The sequence below is a fragment of the Chrysemys picta genome, chromosome 7 (genome assembly GCF_011386835.1).
Source record: "Chrysemys picta bellii isolate R12L10 chromosome 7, ASM1138683v2, whole genome shotgun sequence".
NCBI lineage: Eukaryota > Metazoa > Chordata > Testudines > Emydidae > Chrysemys > Chrysemys picta.
In genome coordinates, this window is record NC_088797.1 from 112,135,533 (window position 1) to 112,157,114 (window position 21,582).

At 44.2% G+C, this 21,582-nt stretch overlaps 1 protein-coding gene across 7 annotated transcripts in view; it reads right to left on the reverse strand.

The window, feature by feature from the left end:
- Nucleotides 1-12,887, reverse strand: part of INPP5F (inositol polyphosphate-5-phosphatase F) — a 99,207-nt gene extending 86,320 nt beyond the window's left edge. For 5 of the 7 annotated variants that reach the window (XR_010589316.1, XM_065552356.1, XM_065552361.1 and 2 more), the window contains exon 1: nucleotides 12,364-12,677. Coding sequence is in view for 5 of the 7 variants with exons in the window: in XM_065552356.1 (XP_065408428.1) it covers nucleotides 12,364-12,460 (97 nt within the window). In the remaining 2 variants the exon portion in view is untranslated. Of the gene's footprint in view, nucleotides 1-12,363 lie in introns of all 7 variants that reach the window. The other 2 variants (XM_065552354.1, XM_065552358.1) reach the window with 2 other exon arrangements.
- Nucleotides 12,888-21,582: the final 8,695 nt, after the last annotated feature.

Here is a 21,582-nt window from a genome sequence, read left to right on the forward strand (position 1 = left end):
CAGGCTACATAAAAAGCACTAGCAAAGTTAGTGCAAACTAAAATTTCATACAGACAAAATGAGAAAGTAAGCAATTTTATGCCAATAATAAAGTGCTCGCCCGTTGGCATAGCGTGTCTTCACCAGACACAATGCAGTTGCACCGATGTAACGCATTAGTGTAGACTACCCCTCAGTGTCATTGGCACACAGCACTTCCTGCACTGTGGCAGTGGACAGAGGATTCAAGGGGGGCACAGTATTAACAACTGAATCCTCTGGGTTTTGCTGATAATCATTGTTGCCAACAAGGTAAGTCTGCATAACTGTCTGTTACCAACCTCTATTTTCAGACTCCTAACTTTCACTTTTCAGGATAAAGGGTTACAAGACTTCGCTTGCATCCAAATGTCTTTTTGATGAAGCTAAAACAAAAAACTGTTCAGCCACTTAGTAAAAAGAAGGATGAAAAAATATATGCTACATACTGTGGCATGACACTCCATAGTCTTCATAGAAATATTGTTATGATATGAATATGGCCTAACTAAGATATATTTTATGCAAGATGGGTCTTGTAAGGTATCATTGGAAAGGTTATAATTTACTGAATGTGATTATCCAATTTGTATGCATGCATCATTTCTGTATCTAAAGTTAGGAATATTGACCATGTGACAATTACAACTGTGTTTAATTGGGAGACACCCACTAGACAATAGGTCATCAGCTTTGATGGGCCATTAGGAAGAAACAATAAGACTTGGAAGATATTAATCTCTCTTCTTCCTGAGAGGCGTTCTGGAAAGTAGCTGTGACACTAGTAGGTCAGGTAGTCCTGTCACCTGGGACTAAACACCTAAGCTCCTCCTAAGGCTGAAGGGCAGCATGGAAGAAGGCATGAAGGTGCCTGTGAAAATTTAACAAGGGGGCAATGAAAGCCGGCATTATTGGCCAGAGATGGAAATTTACTATCGAGATTTCAACAAGAGATGATAGTTAGGGTGGGAAGGGCCTTGAAAGTGAAGACAAGTACCTTATATTTGATGTGACAGAGAAAGGGGAGCCAGTGGAGGAATGCAAATGAGTGACATGGTCAAAGCAATGAGCTAGGAACACAATCCCTGCAGCAGTATTTTGAATGATATTAGTTGGGCAAGACTGTATTTGTCAAGACCAAAGAAGAAGAGGTGCGGTAATCAAGCCATGACGAGGAAAGCCTTGACAAAAGCTTTAGCTGTGTGGATGATGGGAAAGGCCATATCTTAAAGAAGTTATGACAGATATAACAATATCCTGGACAACCATACTAAATTAAAGTTTAATCTTATTAAATTAAGTTTAAGTATTTCAGGAGTTCATTGTACTACTGAGGGACAGTATGTGTTTTCATGAAGGAGGGGGAACAAAGCCCTAGAGGAAATAAGAACAGTGGGGGGTTGGGGAGGATGTCTCTGACCTGCTCTAGTTGTAACCTTGGGCCAAGTCTCAGTCTCTCTGTGCCTCAGTTCCCATCTGTAAAACAAGGGTATCAGTACTTTCCTACCTCACAGCATTGTTTCAAGTATAAATACATTAAAAATTGATGCGCCCAGATAAGTACATAAATGGCCCCCATTTCTTCAGTAAGACAAAGAAACCAGTCACTTGCAAACTGCTAACTGTGCAAATAAATCTTGATAAGTCACTTTTTAAAAAAAAATGTGTACATTGGCACAATATCCAAACATAAGTTTCACCATCTATCTATTCCAACATGCAACAGATACAGCACTTCCCCAAAAATTCTTGCAGGTGATGATGTGAACAGAGAGTCTGGAAAGTTTTCAGAAATACTTTTTTCTCCCAGTCTTCTCCTCACTGCATAGGATGGGAAAGGAAAACGCCTGGAGGTTACAAAGGACTGATGAGTAGGGGAGGGTGGGGAAAGGAGAAAGAAGGGATGAACAGTCAGTAGGATTTGTGGAAATAGTTATTTAGCACAAAAGCTTCTGAGACAAAGAAAGACATTTGTGTAGAAAAACAGGGATTTAAAATGTAGAGTAAAAAACTGAATAGTCTCCAAAGACTGAAAGCAGTCTGTTTTTGAGAGTGTTTTTGTCAATGGAAGAGAACCCATATATGCATAAATAAGTTCATATATTTGCTTATGAATGAAAGACTGTAGCTCCGTCCAGGGTCTCTCAGCAACCAGCAAGTGAGTCAGGGATGAGGATGTGAGTCTAAAATTACAAGAGTCAGAGCTTTTGACGTACTAGATCCATTTTTATCTGCCCAGGCCTACTGAATTAATTCCTTGCTCATAAAGCTATCCTGAAAGTTCATTTAAGACAGGCAGCATTCCTTAATCATTAACAAGGAAATAATTTTGGTCTCATACTTTGAAGTTTCACTCACTCAATCTCTTTTTCTAAAGACTGTTTATTTAGTTTCCATACAGATTTAGGCAAAAAGGTACTACACATGGTTGTGAAAGGTTTATGCTGACAAATGGAGAAATCCATCATTAGTTTCTAATAAACTGAAGTAGCAAGTCACAGTTAAAATTTCAGTGGAGCTTGACAACTGTTTCAAATCTTCAATTATATCAGTCACATGAATGCAGTCAGCACTACTTGCTCTCTTTCAATTAAATTCTAAAAAAGATAGCAGCCAACCAGCTTAATTATCCTAGTGCCATTTTATGTCATCATATGCTTTGTTCTGGACCTCTGGTCTCTGGAAGTGAGCACACTTTTGTACCCCACGGTCGGGGGGGAAGGGAGAGAAGAAAATCCTATAGTAATACCTCCCATATTTTCAGGTCCCTGTACAGTAACAGCTGACTGCATGACATCAATCTCAGAAATGCTAGTGTTCATTTTCTCTTAAGATGCAATTTCCCTCTCATCTAAGTGAAGAGGGAAATTTTCACAAACTAGAACGTAGATCCCCATTTATAGGGCTTGTCTATATTTGAAATGCTGTAGTGCTTCAGTGTAGACCAAGGGTCGGCAACCTTTCAGAAGTGGTGTGCCGAGTCTTCATTTATTCACTCTAATTTAAGGTTTCGCATGCCAGTAATACATTTTAACATTTTTAGAAGGTCTCTTTCTATAAGTCTATAATATATACCTAAACTATTGTTGTATGTAAAGTAAATAAGGTTTTAAAAATGTTTAAGACGCTTCATTTAAAAAAAAATTAAAATGCAGAGCCCCCCGGACCCGTGACCAGGACCTGGGCAGTGTGAGTGCCACTGAAAATCAGCTCGCGTGCCGCCTTCGGCACACGTGCCATAGGTTGCCTACCCCTAGTGTAGACACTCCCTACAGCAACGGGAGTTCTCCAGTTGGAATAGGTAATCCACCTCCCTGAGAGGCAGTAGCTAGGTCGAATGTGATATATGCCATCATGTGCCAGCAATGCCCCTCTGCCATGTACATTGGCCAAACCGGACAGTCTCTACGCAAAAGAATAAATGGACACAAATCTGACATCAGGAATTATAACATTCAAAGACCAGTAGGAGAACACTTCAATCTCCCTGGTCACTCAATAACAGACCTAAAAGTCACAATTCTTCAACAACAAAAACTTCAAAAACAGACTCCAACATGAAACTGCAGAACTGGAATTAATTTGCAAACTGGACACCATCAAATGAGGCCTGAATAAAGACTGGGAGTGGTTGGGTCATTAAAAACCTAATTTCCCCCATACTAATTTCCCCCTACTGTTACTCACATCTTCTTGTCAACTGTTTGAAATGGGCCACTCTCATTACCACTACAAAAGTGATTTTTCCTCCCTTGGTATCCTGTTAATTGAATTGTCTCGTTAGACTGACCTCCCACTTGATATGGCAACTCCCATCTTTTCATGTGCTGTGAATTTATACCTGCTACTGTATTTTCCACTCCATGCACCTGATGAAGTGGGTTCTAGCCAACAAAAGCTTATGCCCAAATAAATTTGTTAGTCTCTAAGGTGCCACAAGGACTCCTCATTGTTTTTGCTGATACAGACTAACACGGCTACCACTCTGAAACTCAGTATCAAAACATCATACTTTCCCTACTCTATTCAGCATAGTCATACCATTCCTACTTCTCCACTCAAAAGGGAGTGGGGGTACAGAAGAATTATAACAAGACAAAGTTACCTGACACCAGCAAACAAGGAGCAACACATGAAAGAAGCCCAGACCGGCCAACCCCTCCAATCAAACCAAGCTGCTGAGATTTGTACCAGGACGTTGTTCCTTGATCCTGCTTCAGTACCTCATCTTTTCTACCAGCCTTTGGTGCTAGGCAGAGCTACTAAGAGCAATAGTTTACTCAAGCTGCTTCTAGACTAGAAAAGAAATACTGGATAAGGTTACTTTCTGAAAATTATTTCAGAAACCATGAGGTCTAGAAATATTTTTAAGATTTGTGCCATAATTACAAGAATTGATTGCTTCAGCGTCCACTCTCAGTAAAGAAAATTTCGTATTCATTGCTAGCATGTTGATTTTTCAAGTTCAGCGATATTAATCTGACAATCAGAACTTCATTCTGTGATGTGCTCTCAGTGGATCATATTATGTAGCTTATGAGTGGCTCTTATTATGAAGGGGTCTGTGATATCTAGACCACTAAACCCTAAAGTTAAACTAGTTCCTTTTTGGATATTTCAAATGTAGGCCTTTACATATTCATAAGTATACATTACCTTTGTATACTACATGTTTAAGTAGTTTGCTTGGCTTTTATTTATCTGAATATCTACTTTTAGAAAACAAAAAACGTTGGCAAATTAAATCTAACTGTTCATAAAAAGTAAAGTTCCTCTATGTATTAGGCCACTTCCAAACAAAACTATTTCACCTTTGGAAAACATCAGGTTTTATCTGAAATTGCTTAAGTTTTGGGATTCAATGCCAATGGATAACAAAGTTGGGCCCTACTGCTGCAAAGACTTAAGCACATATTTAGCTTTATTCCTGGCAAGTAGTTCCAGTTGCTTCAGTGGAACTGCTCACAGTGTCTAAAGTTAACCATGTGTTTAAGTCTTTGCAGAATCAGAGCCCTTACTGGCAGGAACCATGAACACCGCTTATAGTTTTTTAAAAGTGAAAAGAGATAGTTACAATGATCTCCTACACAACACAGGCCAAAAAACCTCATCCAATAATTTTTTGATCAAGCCCAGATCTTCTTTGAGCTATGCATATCTTCTAGAAAGATAGACACAAAGAAACTGAAAGTCCACAACTTCCTTAGGTAAGCTGATCCAATTGTTAAATTACCCTCACTGTTAAAATATGTGCCTTATTTAATCTGATATGACTATGCCTTTTTCTGCTTGATTAGAGAGCTATTATCAAAAATCTCTTCTCCATGTAGATATTCTATAAACACTTGAATCCGAAGTGAGTTATAAAAGGGTATATTCCATTGCAGGGAATTACTTCAACAGCTGATATGCATCCATCTCCTCCACAGAAACAGGAGCCTTTCTACAGCACCAATATTATAATACCATATATACTCAATCATAAGCCAGTTCGTTTATAAGCCGACCCCTCCCCCCCCCAAGATGGACAAGTAAAAATGGAAAATTTTTATAACCCGTTCATAAGCCGACCCTATAATTCAGGGGTCAGCAAACTTTGGCTCCCAGGCCATCAGGATAAGCCACTGGTGGTCGGAGATGGTTTGTTTACCTCGAGCATTCGCAGGCACGGCGGTAAACCTAAGCAAACAAAGTGTCCTGACGCTCCAGCTGCTTACTCTGATAGGCCGGGATATCAACTGGTGGGGAAATTTGGGAGGAGGGGAGGGAAGGGGGAGAAGCTGGGAGTCAGGGGAGTAACCCCTGTGACCATCCCCAGCCCGGGACCCCCACACTCTCCCCTTCCCATCCCTTCCCACCTTATCTGGGGAGGGCCAAGGGAGGATGTCTCTGACCTGGCTGGAGCTGCTCCGGCGGGCCAGACCGGGCGGCACGGCCAGAGCCACCTCTGGCAGGCCAGACCTGGCGGCACAACCACAGCATGTTCCAGCAGGCTGGGCGGTATGGCCACAGCGTGCTCTGGTGCCCGGGCAGCACGGCCACAGCCTGCTCTGGGGGGTGGGGCCGAGCGGCACGGCTGCAGCCTGCCAGCGCCAGAGCTGCAGCTGCTTTGGAGGCTGGGGGGAGAGCAGCGTGGCCAGAAGTACAGAGACTCTGGCCCCGCCTCTTCCCTTCTGTCTCTGCTGCCTCTCCTTGCTCCCTCTATTGGGTGGAGGGGCTGTGTCCCACCTCTCCTTCTTTATACCCGTTCTTAAGCCAACCCCCATCTCTGGTGCTTCCCTTTTTTACTAAAAAAAAAAAAAAAAAAAAAAAAAAATCGGCTTATGAACGAGTATATACGGTAGTTTGTTTCCTAGGAAAGTGCCCTTTTTTGTTAATTCACATTTGCTCCTATAGATTCAATTACAGGGTAGTTCTAAAAACACCTCTGCTCTTGAAAAAAGACATGGGGTCTTTGGTGACACCAACCAGTTAGAAGTTGTGTTAGATTGAATGTTTTCTGAGTGAAATGTAAGACATTTTATATTTATCCTGAAAATACTGGCTCAGTACTAACAGCAGGAAAAACATCACCTAAAGTCAAAACCCTTTTTGGACACCCGTTTCTCCCCTCACAAGTGTCTGATCCAAGAAGTAACTACAATCTTGTTCAGTTTGAGCGATCACAGTCCAAAACATTATGGTTGCCGGTGCCGTGTGTGTTTTATCCTTCAAAATTACTGGTCACACAATTCCTCTTAGCTGAAAAAGCTCTTTATTGCTTTTTCCCCCCCGCCCCCTTTGAAGAAGACCACCTGGTTAAGGTTCTCTTGTCATCTCATGTTTTTAACTGATCAGTTAGTACCAAGGAGTTCCTCAGCTTCTACTAAGATATATCCTTGTAGTAAGAGTCATTAAATCCATATTTGTAATCTGCATGGTGATACATGCCAGGAAATCCTAGGTAAGATGTAAACAAGAACTGCTAACAATTTATTCTAGAACAAGTCAATAAATATTTACAACATATTAAAACAAAGTATGTTTTGATCACCCAGTAAGATTTTCATGCTGAAGACATATCATGGACAGTTAAGAATCTAGCATATAGTGCCAGAGTAATCTAAAGATTCTATATGGAGATTCAATAATGCTTTAAGTCCACAAAAAAGGAAACTGCTACGATTAGAGAAAACCTGTGTAAACACAAGCAGCTCTCTCTCAAATTAGGGCATAATGTCAGCCTTCTTGTGAAGTCAAACAACTGAAATACATTCATTGCAATAAAGCCAATCCAGTTAAGTTGTTCTCTCCACTATCTAAGAGATTAGTCAGGAATTTAAAGGTTCTATTGGTCCAAAACTTGCTATATATTCAGACCTGAAGAAATATCAAAAAGACATTTACTCTTAATACCTCATGCCCTGACAGTTTTAGGAACACTTTTACACACAGTACAGCTGTTTTGAAGCTCTCCCTCTCATCTCCACAAATTTACTGGTCCAGGACCAGTAACAAGTTTTGTTTCCTGTTAATGGATATACATTTTTAGACATCTTTAAAAAAAATAATTAAGGAGCCAATTTTAATTTTTAAAATTTTAATAGATTTCCTTTACCAAGTCTACATACCAAGTTACATAATTCACTGTTTAAAATCAATTCATTTTGATATCAAGTACTACACTTGACCTGAGTGTCTCTGCCACTTTGGGGTTTTCATGTTTCTTTCCCTGTTGCTGTGTGCAAAAACATACACACAACAAAACTGAATGCAGTTAAAAAAAATGAATATACTCAATACTCAAGCAGGCTGTCAAATGCACAGAGTAAGCTAAGAGACATACTGCTGGCCCTGCCTGGGACCCAGTCTCACTCTTATAGTAATCCCAAGTATTACTTTCAACAATAGTAGGTAAAGAGTTTCTAACATATGGCTGTGTTCCTTTAAATATATGAAATAGAGAAATCATTGTTTATTTGTAAAGGAACTAGGTATTTGAGAGCAGATTTCTAATAAAAGCTCTCCCACAGGACTTGTGTGTTTTTGACCTGAGATAGTGTCTCTATTTCCTTCATCCATAAAATGGAGAGAATACTTACCTATCTCTAGGGATGTCAAGAGGCTTACATTCAGTAGTGTTGGCAAATTAATTTGAGCTCTTCAAATGGAAGGCCTCAGATACATACACATTAATATTTTGCATGGCTTATCACCCACCTGAGATTCAGTCCAAACCATACACATGTATTGTTTAAACAGAATGAAACTGAAGCTTCTTTTAAAAAAAAAAAAAAAAAAACGCAATACATATTCCACATGTAACATTTTGACAACTTATACAATTATGAAACATTTCAATGCACATAGATTATAGCTCTACTGTTTACTAACTGATAAAACACTGACATATAATCTGATTACTCACGTCATTGGGGAATACTGACCATTATAATGGCCACGGAACAAAGTACACTATTAACTTAAACAAAATTCAGACAAGTGCAGTGTTTTTTTTTAAATGTATTATTACTAAAAGAAATAGCTAGTTACAGAAATACACTTTTTTTTTCAGATCTACTTTACACATTTGAAAGTACTTTGTGTATGATCAGTTTCACTACTATCATTTTCTCCTGTTTGCAAAGGTTACACAGCAAGAAACAGGAAAGAAAAAACCATTTAAAAATAAGGAATGCGGCTGTAACCACAACAAAAATTGTCAAGAAGGCAAAGGGGCAGATGTAGCATCAAATTACTTTTCACTTACTCATTATTTTAAACTGAGTAGAGTTCAGATTTACAGCATTCCCTTAAATTTTCAGTCAGTAAGAATCCAATCCTGCAATTGTCAGCGTGCAAACAGACTGCTGCACTCTCACAAGGCCCCCCTGAAGTAAATGGGTTCCACGAGACCACAGTAATCCCTGCAACGGACAGCATACAGATGATTAAAAGCCTTTAGGCCCCAAGAACGTCAATCTCAAAGACTAGTGTGTGCAAGTTTGTTATTTTACTACTCATGTGCAGAGTAATAGCTTTCTACCCATCTGTAGAAAATTATAACTATATTAATTTAAAATTAGATTTTTTGTATGAACATTTATTCAATTAATAAACTACCCTTTAGACCAGCTTTTGTCAGCAGATATTTTATAAGTGGTAGTTATAAGCTAGTTATAGTGTGGTTTGTAAATTAAGATGGTCAGACCCTAAACTATAAATAAAGCTCCTGGACAAAATGTAATAAATAAATGATGCTAGAACAACATTACAACCCATCTCAAGTGAGCTGAAGCATGCAAATTAAAGTGGCAAGAGGGACACACTTTAATGCATACACACATAAGCCTGGCCAAATATTAAAGTTGTTTGGGGTGGATTTTATTTAAATGAGAATATGAGAGAATAATTATTTTGATACATGAAGATTGATAGTATTTGAGATTACGTATTTTGTTGCTAGAAATATTCTAGACATTTTTACATCTTTACAGACTAGGATACTCAAGAGATGGTAATAGATTGGATTATACACATGCTTATAAAAATTTTCCTCAGTTTTCCTTGGACTCACATTTTAGACAGGTATAGGTAGTAAGATTGAGAAGTAGCTAGAGTCCATGAGCAGCTGCTACCCTCTTCAGTGAAATATCCCAGCTATTTTAAAGTACCCAAAGTATTTATACCATACTAAAAACAAGTCAGGGGCCAAATATTTCCTTAATTTTAAGCCTATGTCTATTACTCAAGGGTAGAAGGTTACTTCTTAGAATAGTACTGTATTTAGTAATATCCAAAATGACTACCCTATTGCTGGAGGAAAGGGGTATTGCCTTTTTTTTTTTCCCCCTCTCCTTTTCTCAGTATTTGAGTCTGAGTCCCCATGTTTCTTTACTTTTATGGACTGTATCTTTGAATATGATTAAGTGACACACAAAAAGTTGGTACTTGCTTCAAAATAGACTCAGTCATCACAGAAGTGAGTCTGAGGAGAACAACATGCACGAAAGTACAAACCTGCCTGATTGCTCATAAAAAGAAAATCAGGAGAAAGGAGAGGGAATTTTTTACCCTATGTAACAGATAATATGCCGGATAACCAGCCTGTATTAAGATCAATAGCAAAGAACTGTTTATTTTGCACACTGTTTCAGTCACACAAGAGGCCTTCCTCATTTTCATGATGGTCCAAGAGGGACAGGAATCATATACCAGTCTATTTCAACGGCACACATACAATTTAAAGAGAGAACACAATCTATAAACAGCTGGCAGTCACATTTTCAGTTTATTTTTACAGGGGGAAAAATTCACAGGAAAACAAAGACAGCTTTTAAACTGATTTAGACTATTAGTGACACCTCAACACCATCATGTGTGTGAACTGATGCATGATGTTTTACCCTGCCTATACTAGATTATATACACAGGGACAAGTGTTCTGTATTTTGTGAATGACTAGTTCTCTAAAACCATTGTTGAGGCTGCTACTCTAATAATTTATCAACAGCAAAACCTAACTGAAGCCAATTCCTATCAGCAGCAGGAAGGATTAAGAAATTCACCACTGGAATAAGATCTATCCTTGATGTACAATCCTTCATCAGTACAAGAATAAAAAATAGGTTGTAGACACTGTCAATGATCACACAGCCATTTCAGCATAATGACCAGTTGACAAAGCCCCCATTTCACTGGGCAATCAGCAGAGCCCTGTACCCACAACAACACATATCCCAGACCCCCAGGTACAGGGCTGTCTATCCAGCTTCCCTCGTGGTGCTTCGATTCAGACTGCTGGCTGCAGCAGCATAATGAGGAAAGGTGACTGTAAATATTGGGTTATATTTTGCTAAGCAGGGGTAGCAAACCATCACAACCCTATTGCTTCAGGAGTGGAGAATAACTGATCCCTACAGCATTGTCAGGCTGCAGAGGAAAGAAGGAATGAAAACTCATGTTTATCCAAAGCCAGTGCTAGGCATAAACAGACAAAGCAATTTCTTAGGGCCCCAAACAGGTCAACGGAACCTCCTATTCCCTTTTCATTATGTGTTCGGGGGGTTGGGGGGTATTCCTGCTTAGGGCCCCCAATGGACTAGCACCACCTCTGTGTTTATTAGTGCCTCAAGGCTTTCAAGATTCTCATCCCCCACCCTGTAAGCCCTCCAGCACTCAAAAGTACTAGCAGCCTGCCTGAATGGGTCTTCTGCCATCCTCTGTCACCTCTCCACCCATTCCAGCCTGCCTGCCCGCCCCAAGTGGGTCTGCCATCCTCCTCATCACCTCCACACTCACCAGCCTACCCCAGTGGGTCAGCTACCCACTTTGTAGTCATCACCACCACCCTGCAGGTGCCCAAGTGGATCTGCCATCCTCAAGCACCTCCCCATAACCCCCACTCAGCATCCCATCTGCCAACCTCCCCATCACCCCACTCGCTACCCTGCCCCCCACATCCTCATCATCCCCCACTCATCACCCTGCTCCCCCCCTCCACAGGGCTGCCTTTCCTCTTGTCACTCCCCACAACCCTACCTGCCTCCCCAGTGGGTCCATGATCCCTCTCACCACCACCACCGCCCCCCCATCAGTGCGTCCACCACCCCCCCCCCCCCGATCCCCAGCCTGCCCACCCCAGCGGGTCCACCATGTCACCCCCTCCCCCAGTCACCACCCTTCTCATCACTAGCCCCACTCACCACCCTGCCCCCCCCGAGCAGGTCCGCCCCCCTCCTGGTCACCCCCTGTTCACCACTCCCAGCGGGTCCGCCATCCTCCTTGTCACCCCCCGCTCGTCCCGCCACCCGGGGGTCCGCCATCCCCCCATCACATACACACTCCCGCTTGCCACCGCGCCCACCCTTCTCCTCCCCTCCCCAACGGGTCCGCCATCCTCCTTGCCCCACTCCCGCCCCTCCCCAGCGGGTCCGCCATCCTCCTTGCCCCCCGTGTCCCCCCCAGCGGGTCCGCCATCCCCCTCGTCACCGCCCGCTCGTCCCGCCCCCGGGGGTCCGCCATCCCCCCGTCACACACACACACCCCTTGCCACCGCGCCCACCCTTGTCTTCTCCTCCCCTCCCCAGCGGGTCCGCCATCCTCCTCGTCACCCCCTCCCCCCGCCCCGCCCCAGCGGGTCCGCCATCCCCCTCGTCACCCCCCGCTCGTCCCGCCCCCAGGGGAGCCGCCATCCCCCTTCTCACTCCCCAACCTGCCCACCCCGTGCCCTAGCCTGATCGGGTCTGTCGGCCATGTCCTCCCACTGCCCGCCCACCGCCAGTCTCCTCACCCCACCTGTCCCCAGCCCAGCCCGCCTGTCCCCGGGTGCCGGAGACTCTCCCCTCCAAGCCGCGTCTGACTCACCGGGTCGCAGCTGCAGGGTACCGTCCCTCCGGCTGCACCAGAGCGCCCGCTCCCCGCGCTGCAGGATGTAGTGATCCTTCGCTTGGAACAGCTCCATGCTCCGGAGCCCGGCGGCGGGGCCGGCGAGAGAAGCGGGAGGGCAGCGAGGAACGCCGCCCCGCGCAGGGGATCGCGGACTCCTGCTCCAAGCTGGGGCGCCACAGCCCGGCCGCGCGCGAGACGGCCGGGAGGGGGGGTCGGAGGGAGGGAGGGAGTGAGAGCGCGCGTACGCGCGCAACCCCTGCCTCACTGGTCCACGCTCCACAGCCTCGCCGCTGTCTGACGCTTCCCAGCCCGGCCGGGTTCCGGCTCCAGCCTCGGGCCACGTGATCCCACCCGTCAGCCGCTCACCGGCCTCTTAAAGGGGCCGCGCGGTCTCACCCAGCCCCCGGAGGGGGGGGCTCCCGTAGTCCTATATCAGCGCTCCCGTGCGCGTGGCCGGCACCCCTCCGCCAGCCACGGCCGGGTCGCGCCCCCTCCCCCTCAACTGTGGGGGCAAAGAGCCCGGCTGCGGGTGGGGCCACCTCCGCAGCCACCGGCCCCTGCCCTGCAGCATATTATGACCCTCCCGCAGCTCAGCGGGCAGCAGCTCCGAGCCCCTGGTGAGGAAGCAGCAGCCCACCGGCAATCTAGGCCGGGTGCTCGATGGACACCGACAGCAGCACGCCCGTAAGCACAAAACGCGCCTCGCTGCGACCGAGGCTGCTAAACATCCCTGCGCGGAAGCATCACCCAGCGGCGGCAGATTATGCGAGCGCGATGAAAAGCGCCTCTCGACAGCAGCCGCTCACCAAACACAGGACCAGTGACCTCAAGCTAGAGGTGGAAACAGGTAGACACCAGCCAGCCCGAAGCCCGAAAGGAGCAATGGTGCGATCATAAAAGAGAGAGAGACGTAGAGAGGCACTGTCTCCGCCAATGGGTGAAATGCAGGAGAGGGCAAGAAAATGTTTCCCTCAGGTGATCAGCAAAGTCGTTTAATCAAAAAGCATTACAAAAAAACAACAACCCTAAAACTTTATATGGACCGGAGAAAAAGGAGAGAGACCGCAAAGATGCAATGCACTATGCAGCAACCTGAGTCAGGAATGGACTCTTACAACAAATGGGCACAGGATATAAACCTCCAAAGGAGTGAGCAAATTTTGGCTTAGATCAGGGGTCAGCAACCTTTCAGAAGTGGTGTGCCGAGTCTTCACTTATTCACTTTAACTTAAGGTTTCGCGTGCCGGTAATACATTTTAACGTTTTTTAGAAACTCTCTCTCTGTAAGTCTATATTATATAACTAAACTATTGTATGTAAAATAAACACGGTTTTCAAAATGTTTAAGAAGCTTAGTTTAAAATTTAAATTAAAATGCTGATCTTACGCCGCCGGCCTGGGGTTCCATTCACCTAGTTCAGCAGCAGGCTGAGTGGGGCCTGTGGGACCCTGGCTGGCAAGGGGTCAGCAGCCAGGACCCGGGGGTGCAGGTGGGAATGGGGTGGGTGGGTGCAGGAGCTGCCATTTGGTGCTCAGGGTGGGGATGTGGGGGGGTGGTGCAAGAGTCAGGGCATGGGGTGTGGGGGGGCTGGGTGTGTGTGGGAGGTGCAGGAGTCAGAACAGGGGCTGGAGGTGTGTGAGGGGGTGCAGGGGTCAGGGCAGAAGGTTGGGTGTGTGGGGGGGGTTAGGGGTCAGGGCAGAGGGCTGGGTGTAGGGGTGTTCAGGGGTCAGGGCAGAAGGCTGGGTGTGTGTGGGGGGGGTCAGGGCAGAGGGCTGGGGTGCTCAGCTTGTGGGGGTGCTCACGGCAGGGGGCTGGAGGGGATATGCCCCATTCCCACCCCTTTCCTGAGGGCCCCATCACCACCTCTTCTCTGCTTCCTCCCCGGAGCAGCGAGCATGCTGCAGCTCGGCTCCGCTCCCCCTCTCCCTAGCAAGGGTGATCAGCTGATCGGTGGTAGGGAGGGGGAGGGGGAGGGGCAGGAAAGCACCACGCTGGGGGAAGAAGCGGGGGAGGGGGAATCTTGGCTGACGGATGACCAAGCTTCTGCCTCCTGCCCCCGCAGGAGAAATCGGTGGGCGGGGGGGCTGAGTGGGGCGAGGACCCCGGCAGGCAGCAGCGGGCCATCAAAAATCGGCTCGCGTGCCGTCTTTGGCACGTGTGCCACAGGTTGCCAACCCCTGGCTTAGATCCACAAAAGTACTTAGGCACCTAACTTCCATTTATTAATTGATTTCAATGTGAGTTAGGTGCCTAAATACCTCTGAGGATCTGGGCTATTATATCTGTTTCTGACAGGCAGAAGTTTATCTCTTTTTTTTATAGTTTGGCACCATTTGTATAGCAGCAGCTTGTGTGCCAATAAGATATTGTTATGAGGTAGGTGAAACTTTGGTATGGGTTGAGTTAAAACCTCGTTGAGATTGATGGGTGGGACTGCACTCTTCAATTAACATAACCGTAAGGATAAATTCATCACAACCCCCCATATAAGACAAAAGGGTTATGTAAACCTGCCCAAGAGTTTTGAGTTATGTGGGTGGAAGGATTTTGTTTGTTTTGTTTTTCTTCTGAGTATTGTGAGTAATTTTTTGGGTAAGAGAAATAAAAAGAGTGCATGGAAGGCAGAACAGAGAACCAGAGAGAGAAGGGGAAAAAAAACAGCCTGAAAAAAAAATCCAAGCAGAAGCATGTAAGCAAAGTGTGACTCTGAGAAAAACCTAGAGAAAGGTTCTGGGTTGGGGCTGTCTAAAAAGAAGCAAAGAATGACCATATTGGGTCATCCTGTCTTCCAGCAGTGGTCAATGCCAGGTGCCCCAGAGGGAATGAACAGAACAGGTAATCAAGTGATTCATCCCCTGTCGCCCATTCCCAGCTTCTGGCAAACAGAGACTAGGGACACCATCCCTGCCCATCCTGGCTAATAGCCATGAATTTATCCTCCATGAATTTATCTGTTATAGTCAATACTTCCTTTTGTTTGTTTTAAACCTGCTGCCTGTTAATTTCATTTGGTGACCCCCTAGTTATGAGAAGGCGTAAATAACACTTCCTTATTTACTTTCTCCACACCACTCATGATTTCATAGACCTTTATCATATACCCCCTTAGTCGTCTCTTTTCTAAGATGAAAAGTCGCAGTCTTATTAATCTCTCCTCATACGGAAGCCACTCCATACCCCTAAGCTTGGGCCTGTTAACTAAGAAACTACTTTTTTTGCCTTCGATTCCTCCTGCATTTGGAGAAACAGGATTCTGTACATTTCTTATTTTTTTAAAAAAAATAAATCAAAGAAAAAAGCAGACCCCATCATCAGATTCTGCTCCCAATTGGAACATTTCCAGACCCTGAATTTTGACTAGCTGCTGAGGTCAAAAATGGGTAATACTAGTGTGAAAGTAGGCTCTAGTGTCCAAGGAGAGAGACTGTAAGCTGGTATTCCTGTTGAACCACAATGGAACTGTGAAAGAATGTAATAGATTTAAAAAAAAAAAAGTACTACCCCTTTAAGGGTTCAGGCTGGAGCCTACAACTTGCAGACTAGTATAATCAAGGAGAACTTGATCCTGCCCTGGAGGTGAACCAGGTAAATAGGAACAGGAAATAGAGTGGAGAAGAGAAGGCAGGAAGATTGCAGTGGGGCAAGACAGTTGTTCTGTCAGATATCAGATGAACCTTCTGAGTCAGAGACTTGGGTGTGGACTGTAAGTTTAGGAAGCCTGGTCCAGAGTCCTGATGAATTGTTTGTTACAATGATTCCTGTCTTGAAGTGTAATTTTAAAAGGGTTTATGGTATTCTATGAACATATGTTGGTGTCTCCGTGCTCTGGATGGTTAAAGTGAATCTATTGCTGTTCCACTTGAAGAAATTAAGGTGAGGGACGCCTGTAGTATCACCCTAGGGCTCTAGGAGTGTGTGGTGACTGCATATGCCTTTTAGGAACAAGTAATGGAAGTGCTTGCAGAAATCAAAAATAGCCAGCAGTTAAAACTAAATGGAATTAAAACATGACTTAAAACAGGAGCTGGAGGTATTCCAAAAGGAACTAAAGCAGCATCTAGAGGCTTCCCAGAAAGAGCTAAGGATTGACTTGCAGGGAGAGGTCAAATCTCTGTTAGAGCAGCAACTACAAAGTGTTTGAATAGTTTTTGGAAACTCAACTGCAAAACTCCCAGGCTGGAATGGTAAAATGAATGGCCATCAATCTGACTGCTGGAAACTAGAAGTTCCTCCATGAAAGACTGAAGACTAAGCAAACTTCAGTCAACTTGGAGCTTGCCAACAGAGATGAGCTGCAGCAAGGACTTAAATTGCTGAAAATTTAGCTCCAGAAGGAAAGGTCACAGACTACAGGGAAAAGCAGCTACCTGGCTGAGGAATTGAACGAGCCAGCTTTGGGTAAGACTGGGCACTTAACAACACTTTTCTTCCCTCTGTGGGTTACAAACGGAGTAGAGGTTGGGTTTTTCCAGCTCAAATAATACAAAAGCCCACTGTCTCCCTGTGAGGCTTATTTGGATCAATTTAACATTATAGTTCAACTGAATGCCTGGGAAGAAAAACAGAAAGGGATGTTAACAAGAAGCCAATGTGGGTGGCCCAGCTGTGATTGTATTGCAGAATTTACTGACTGAAAAGAGACTGAGTTATCCTGACCTGGTACAAGCCCTTGACATGTGGTTTGGAGCTAGCCATCAATCTGAACTGGACAGGGTACAGCTAAGAGCTAGAAGAAGAGGGAAAGAAGAAACCTCACCTGAACTGGCAGTGGACCTGCAGAGACTTGTGTTCCTGAAATACCCAGATACCCGCTGCCTTGTGGGCAGTGGTGTATATGTGCATTTGGTGCAATCAGCTCATGACTCTCTGAGACCAGTTACAGGCTGTTGGGTCAGCATGGCTGAACTGGAGCAGCTAAGGGAGACCAAGATACATAGATGAGACTTTCCAGGCACAGTAGAATGGTGACACCCTGATTCTGACAGCCTCTGTGTTACTGAGGACGATGAAAGTGGAGCTAAGGGAAACGATCCCATAGTTGGGACCCTGCTTCCAGCAAATCAAGTGTAAGAGCATAATTAGGAATTTGAAGAGCACCTAGCATAGGAGACAAAAATTAACAGCAAAAAAATGTGAGAACATCAGAAGCAGGAAGCCTGCCAAACAATCAGAGGGGGCCACTGGACGATCGAGGTGCTAAAGGAGCACTCCAGAAAGACAAGACCATTGCTGAGAAGCTAAATTAACTCTTTGCGTTGGTCTTCACTGTAGAGAATGTGAGGGAGATTCCCACACCTGAGCCATTCTTTTTAGGTGACATATGAGGAATTGTCGCAGCTTGAGGTGTCGATAGAGGAGGTTTTGGAACAAATTGATAAACTAAACAGTAAGAAGTCACCAGGACCAAATGGGTTTCACCCAAGAGTTCTGAAGGAACTCGAGTATGAAATTGCAGAACTACTAACTGTGGTATGTAACCTATCACTTTAAATCAGCCTCTGTTCCAGATGACTGGAGGATAGCTAATATAACACTGTTATTTGTTTTGTTTTGTCTTTTTTGTTTAAAGGCTCCAGAGGTAATCCTGGCACTTACCAGGCCGGTAAGCCTAACTTCAGAACTAGGCAAATTGTTCTTTACTATAGTTTCTATCAGAATTATCAGACGCATAGATGAACATAATTTGTTGGGGGAAGAATCAACATGGCTTTTGTTAGAATCTGTTAGAATTCCTTGAGGAGGGCCAAACATGAGGAGAAGGGTAATTCAGTTGATATAGCATACATAGACTTTCAGAAAGCCACTGAAAAGGTCCCACCCCAAAGGCTCATAAGTAAGGAGTTATGGAATAAAAGAGAAGGTCCTATCATGGATCAGTAACTGTTAAGAGACAGGAAACAAAGGGTAGGAAATAATGGTCAGTTTTCACAGTGGTGAGAGGTAGATAGCAGGGTCCCCCAAGGATTGATACTGGAACCAGTGCTGCTCAACATTCATAAATTATCTAGAAAAAGAGGTGAACAGTGAGGTGACAAAGTTTGCAGATCAGACAAAATTATTCAAGCAAGTTAAGTCTAAAGCAGGCTGTGAAGAGTTATAAAGGGATTTCACTAAAATGGGTGATTGGACAATACAATGGCAGATGAAATTGTGTTGATAAGTGCAAAGTAATGCACTCTGGAAAACATAATCTCAACTAAACATACAAAATGATGGGGGTCTCAGCTGTTACCACTCCAGAAAGAGATGTTTGAGTCATTCTAGATAGTACTCTGAAAACATCTGTTCAATGTGCAGCAGCAGTCAAAATAGCTAACAATGTTAGGAACCGTTAGGAAAGGGATAGATAATAAGACAGAAAAATCATAATGTCACTATATAAATCCCTGGTATGCTCCCACTTTGAATACTGATTTCCCCCATCTCAAAAAAGATACATGAGAATTGGAAAAGGTACATAGAAGGTCAACAAAAAATTATTATGTGAATGGAACAGCTTCCATGTAAGGAGAGAGTAAAAAGGTTGGGACTTGTTCAGCTTGGCAAAGAGACAATGAAGGGCGGCTATGACAGAGGTCCACAAAATCATGAATGGTGTGGAGAAAGTGAAAAAGTTATGTGAAGGGGTAAATAACACAAGAACCAGTGGTCACCTGATGAAATTAATAGACAGCAGGTTTAAAACAAACAAAAGGTAGTACTTCACAAAACACAAACTCAACCTGTGGAACTCATTGCCTGGGGATGAATTGAATGCCAAAAGCAAAAAAGAATGAAATAAGTTCATTAAGGATAGGGTCTATCAATGGCTATTAGCCAAGATGGCTAAGTCTCTGACTGCCAGATGGATCATTGGGCTAGATGGACCATTGGCCTGACCCACTATGGCCATTCTCTTATATTCACTGTGGCCTTCCAGGGTAAGTTGGAAATGAACTAATTTTTACATGCTCAGCAGGACTTGAACTTGCAGCTCAAGATCAGTGGAAGGAGACCATATACATGCAGAAAGGGTGTGCAATCTGTCACAGAACTTGAATCTTTCCTTGCAGCAGTGTACCAGAATAGGAAGTAGCCACTAGCAAGAGCCTGATCACCAGGGGTCTTGTGACTACAGCTCTGCATCTAATATATACGAGAGAAAAGGGGATTCTAATCTGATTCATGACCTTTATTGAACAATTAGACAAACTGATAAATTCAGTTTGTAAAACAAGGAAAGCTGACAATACAGGATATTCAGATGTATCCAAAACCCTGTTATCTAAACCTCTGCATTATCCACATCCCTTTCCTGTCCCTCAGGCATCTCATGCTGGGGAACAAGAAAGGAATCTGGATGACACAGAGGTTCAGATAATAAAGAAGAAATGCCTGGGCAGGACTACAAAGAGGAGTACGAGCCCCTGGCTTCAGGGGAGGGCATACCCTCTGCACCACCACCCCACACCACCCCCCCGACTTGGGAGTGAGGCCGTGACAGCAGAGCTGGGACATTCAGTCCATTCAGGGGCAAGATGCTGGTGAGGGCTGTCATTCTGATGGGGCAGAGCAAAGACACTCAGCCAAGCCTCTGCTCTGCCCTGCCAAGCCAGCATCTGTGCCTCTAGGGATTGGGTGGGACCAGCCCTGTGACAGCATAGGGAGCCCTCTGCAGCCCCACTGTCATGGGAGTAAGTGAATGGGGCAGAGACCCCTGGCCAGGACTGGGAGGAAGATGAGCCCTTGTCTGCAGGGGAGGCTACCTTGTTGATGAATGGCTGCTACCCTCTCGATTATCGAAACTCCTGATTATCCAACTAAAATCAATGCCCCCCATGCTATTTGGATAATCGGTAGTATACTGTAATGCAGAAATTAAAGGAAACAGTTTAGTTAAATGCTGGTACTATGACAAAATTGGCAAAAAAAGGATTGTTATAAACTTAGTGCAGGCCAAGACAACACGTCATATGTGTCTGGTGAAAGCCCCTCTCCCAGTTTAGGAAATGGGGGAACACCAAGCTGAGGGGGCAAAGTTTGGTGGAGGTACAAGTAACAGCTCCACAGTATTGGTGTAGATCTGGGTAATTAAGTAAGATTAATGGTTGTTTGGCTATTGAGTGTGTAATAGAATTTGGTAAAATGCTCAGCAGTGACTAGCTTGAACACAACAGTTATTAAACTATACAGGCTAAAAAAAAGCTAGGAAATCAGGGTTCCCAAATTGAACCACCTACTGTATCTGATTTCAAGTGGAGACAATGACTGGGGCAAGGGCATCTGTCTGAAAATTACGTTTAAAGACTGGACTTCCTGGAATTTGCATAAGAAGTCTGGGTGGCTGCAATAGGGGATGACTTGATAATTCGTCTGGATTTTCTTATGGCTAATAACTGTGTAGTTAATGCCAGGAAAGGTGTCTTACAAATTCAGTCTATGGACATTCCCTTTAAAAATATGGCCTGCATGAGACAAATGGTTTGTAGACACTTAGTTTGCAGTAAATGAGTTCTGCCTTCAGGGGCAGAAACCATTGTAACAACTATATGTTATGGAAGGGAAAGGTGGGGAGCGGTTCAAAACTCTTTTCAGACCTAGGATCGGGGGGGGGGGGGGGAGGGGAGATTTTATCTGCTAAAGTTTTTGTGGATCTGAAACAGGAACTGATACCTGTTCATTTGCTGAATGTTTCTGACATGTAGCAAATATTTGAAAAGAACCACAGTTGCAAAATATGAACCAGTATATCTGGCATATGCTGGCAGCACACAGGAAGACTGACAAAAAGAAACTTGAGGCTATACAGATCAACTATCTAGACATCCACTGAGGGGCTGTGTTCCTATTATAGAAGATTTATTTGTGGGTTTGTAAAAAACACTGTATAGATTGGATGAGAAAGGCAAACCATTTCAGCAGTGAGGCAAAGTATGATATAATATTCTCAGAGCTGAAAAAGGCCCTGTATTTGTGCGTGTTTCAAAACCCCTTTCATATTGGCCACAGATGCTAGTGCTTATGGTGTGAGGGGCAGTACTGACACAAGAACACAAAGAACTTTACATATTGGTAGCTTATTACTGCAAAAGTTTAGGTTGTCTTGAGAGAAATTATTGAAAAAGCTGTATAATGTAAGGGCACATGGGGACACTCTTTAAAGAGGTGATCTCATATGGTTCCACAAACCTAAGGATGTATCCAGGGTATGGGAT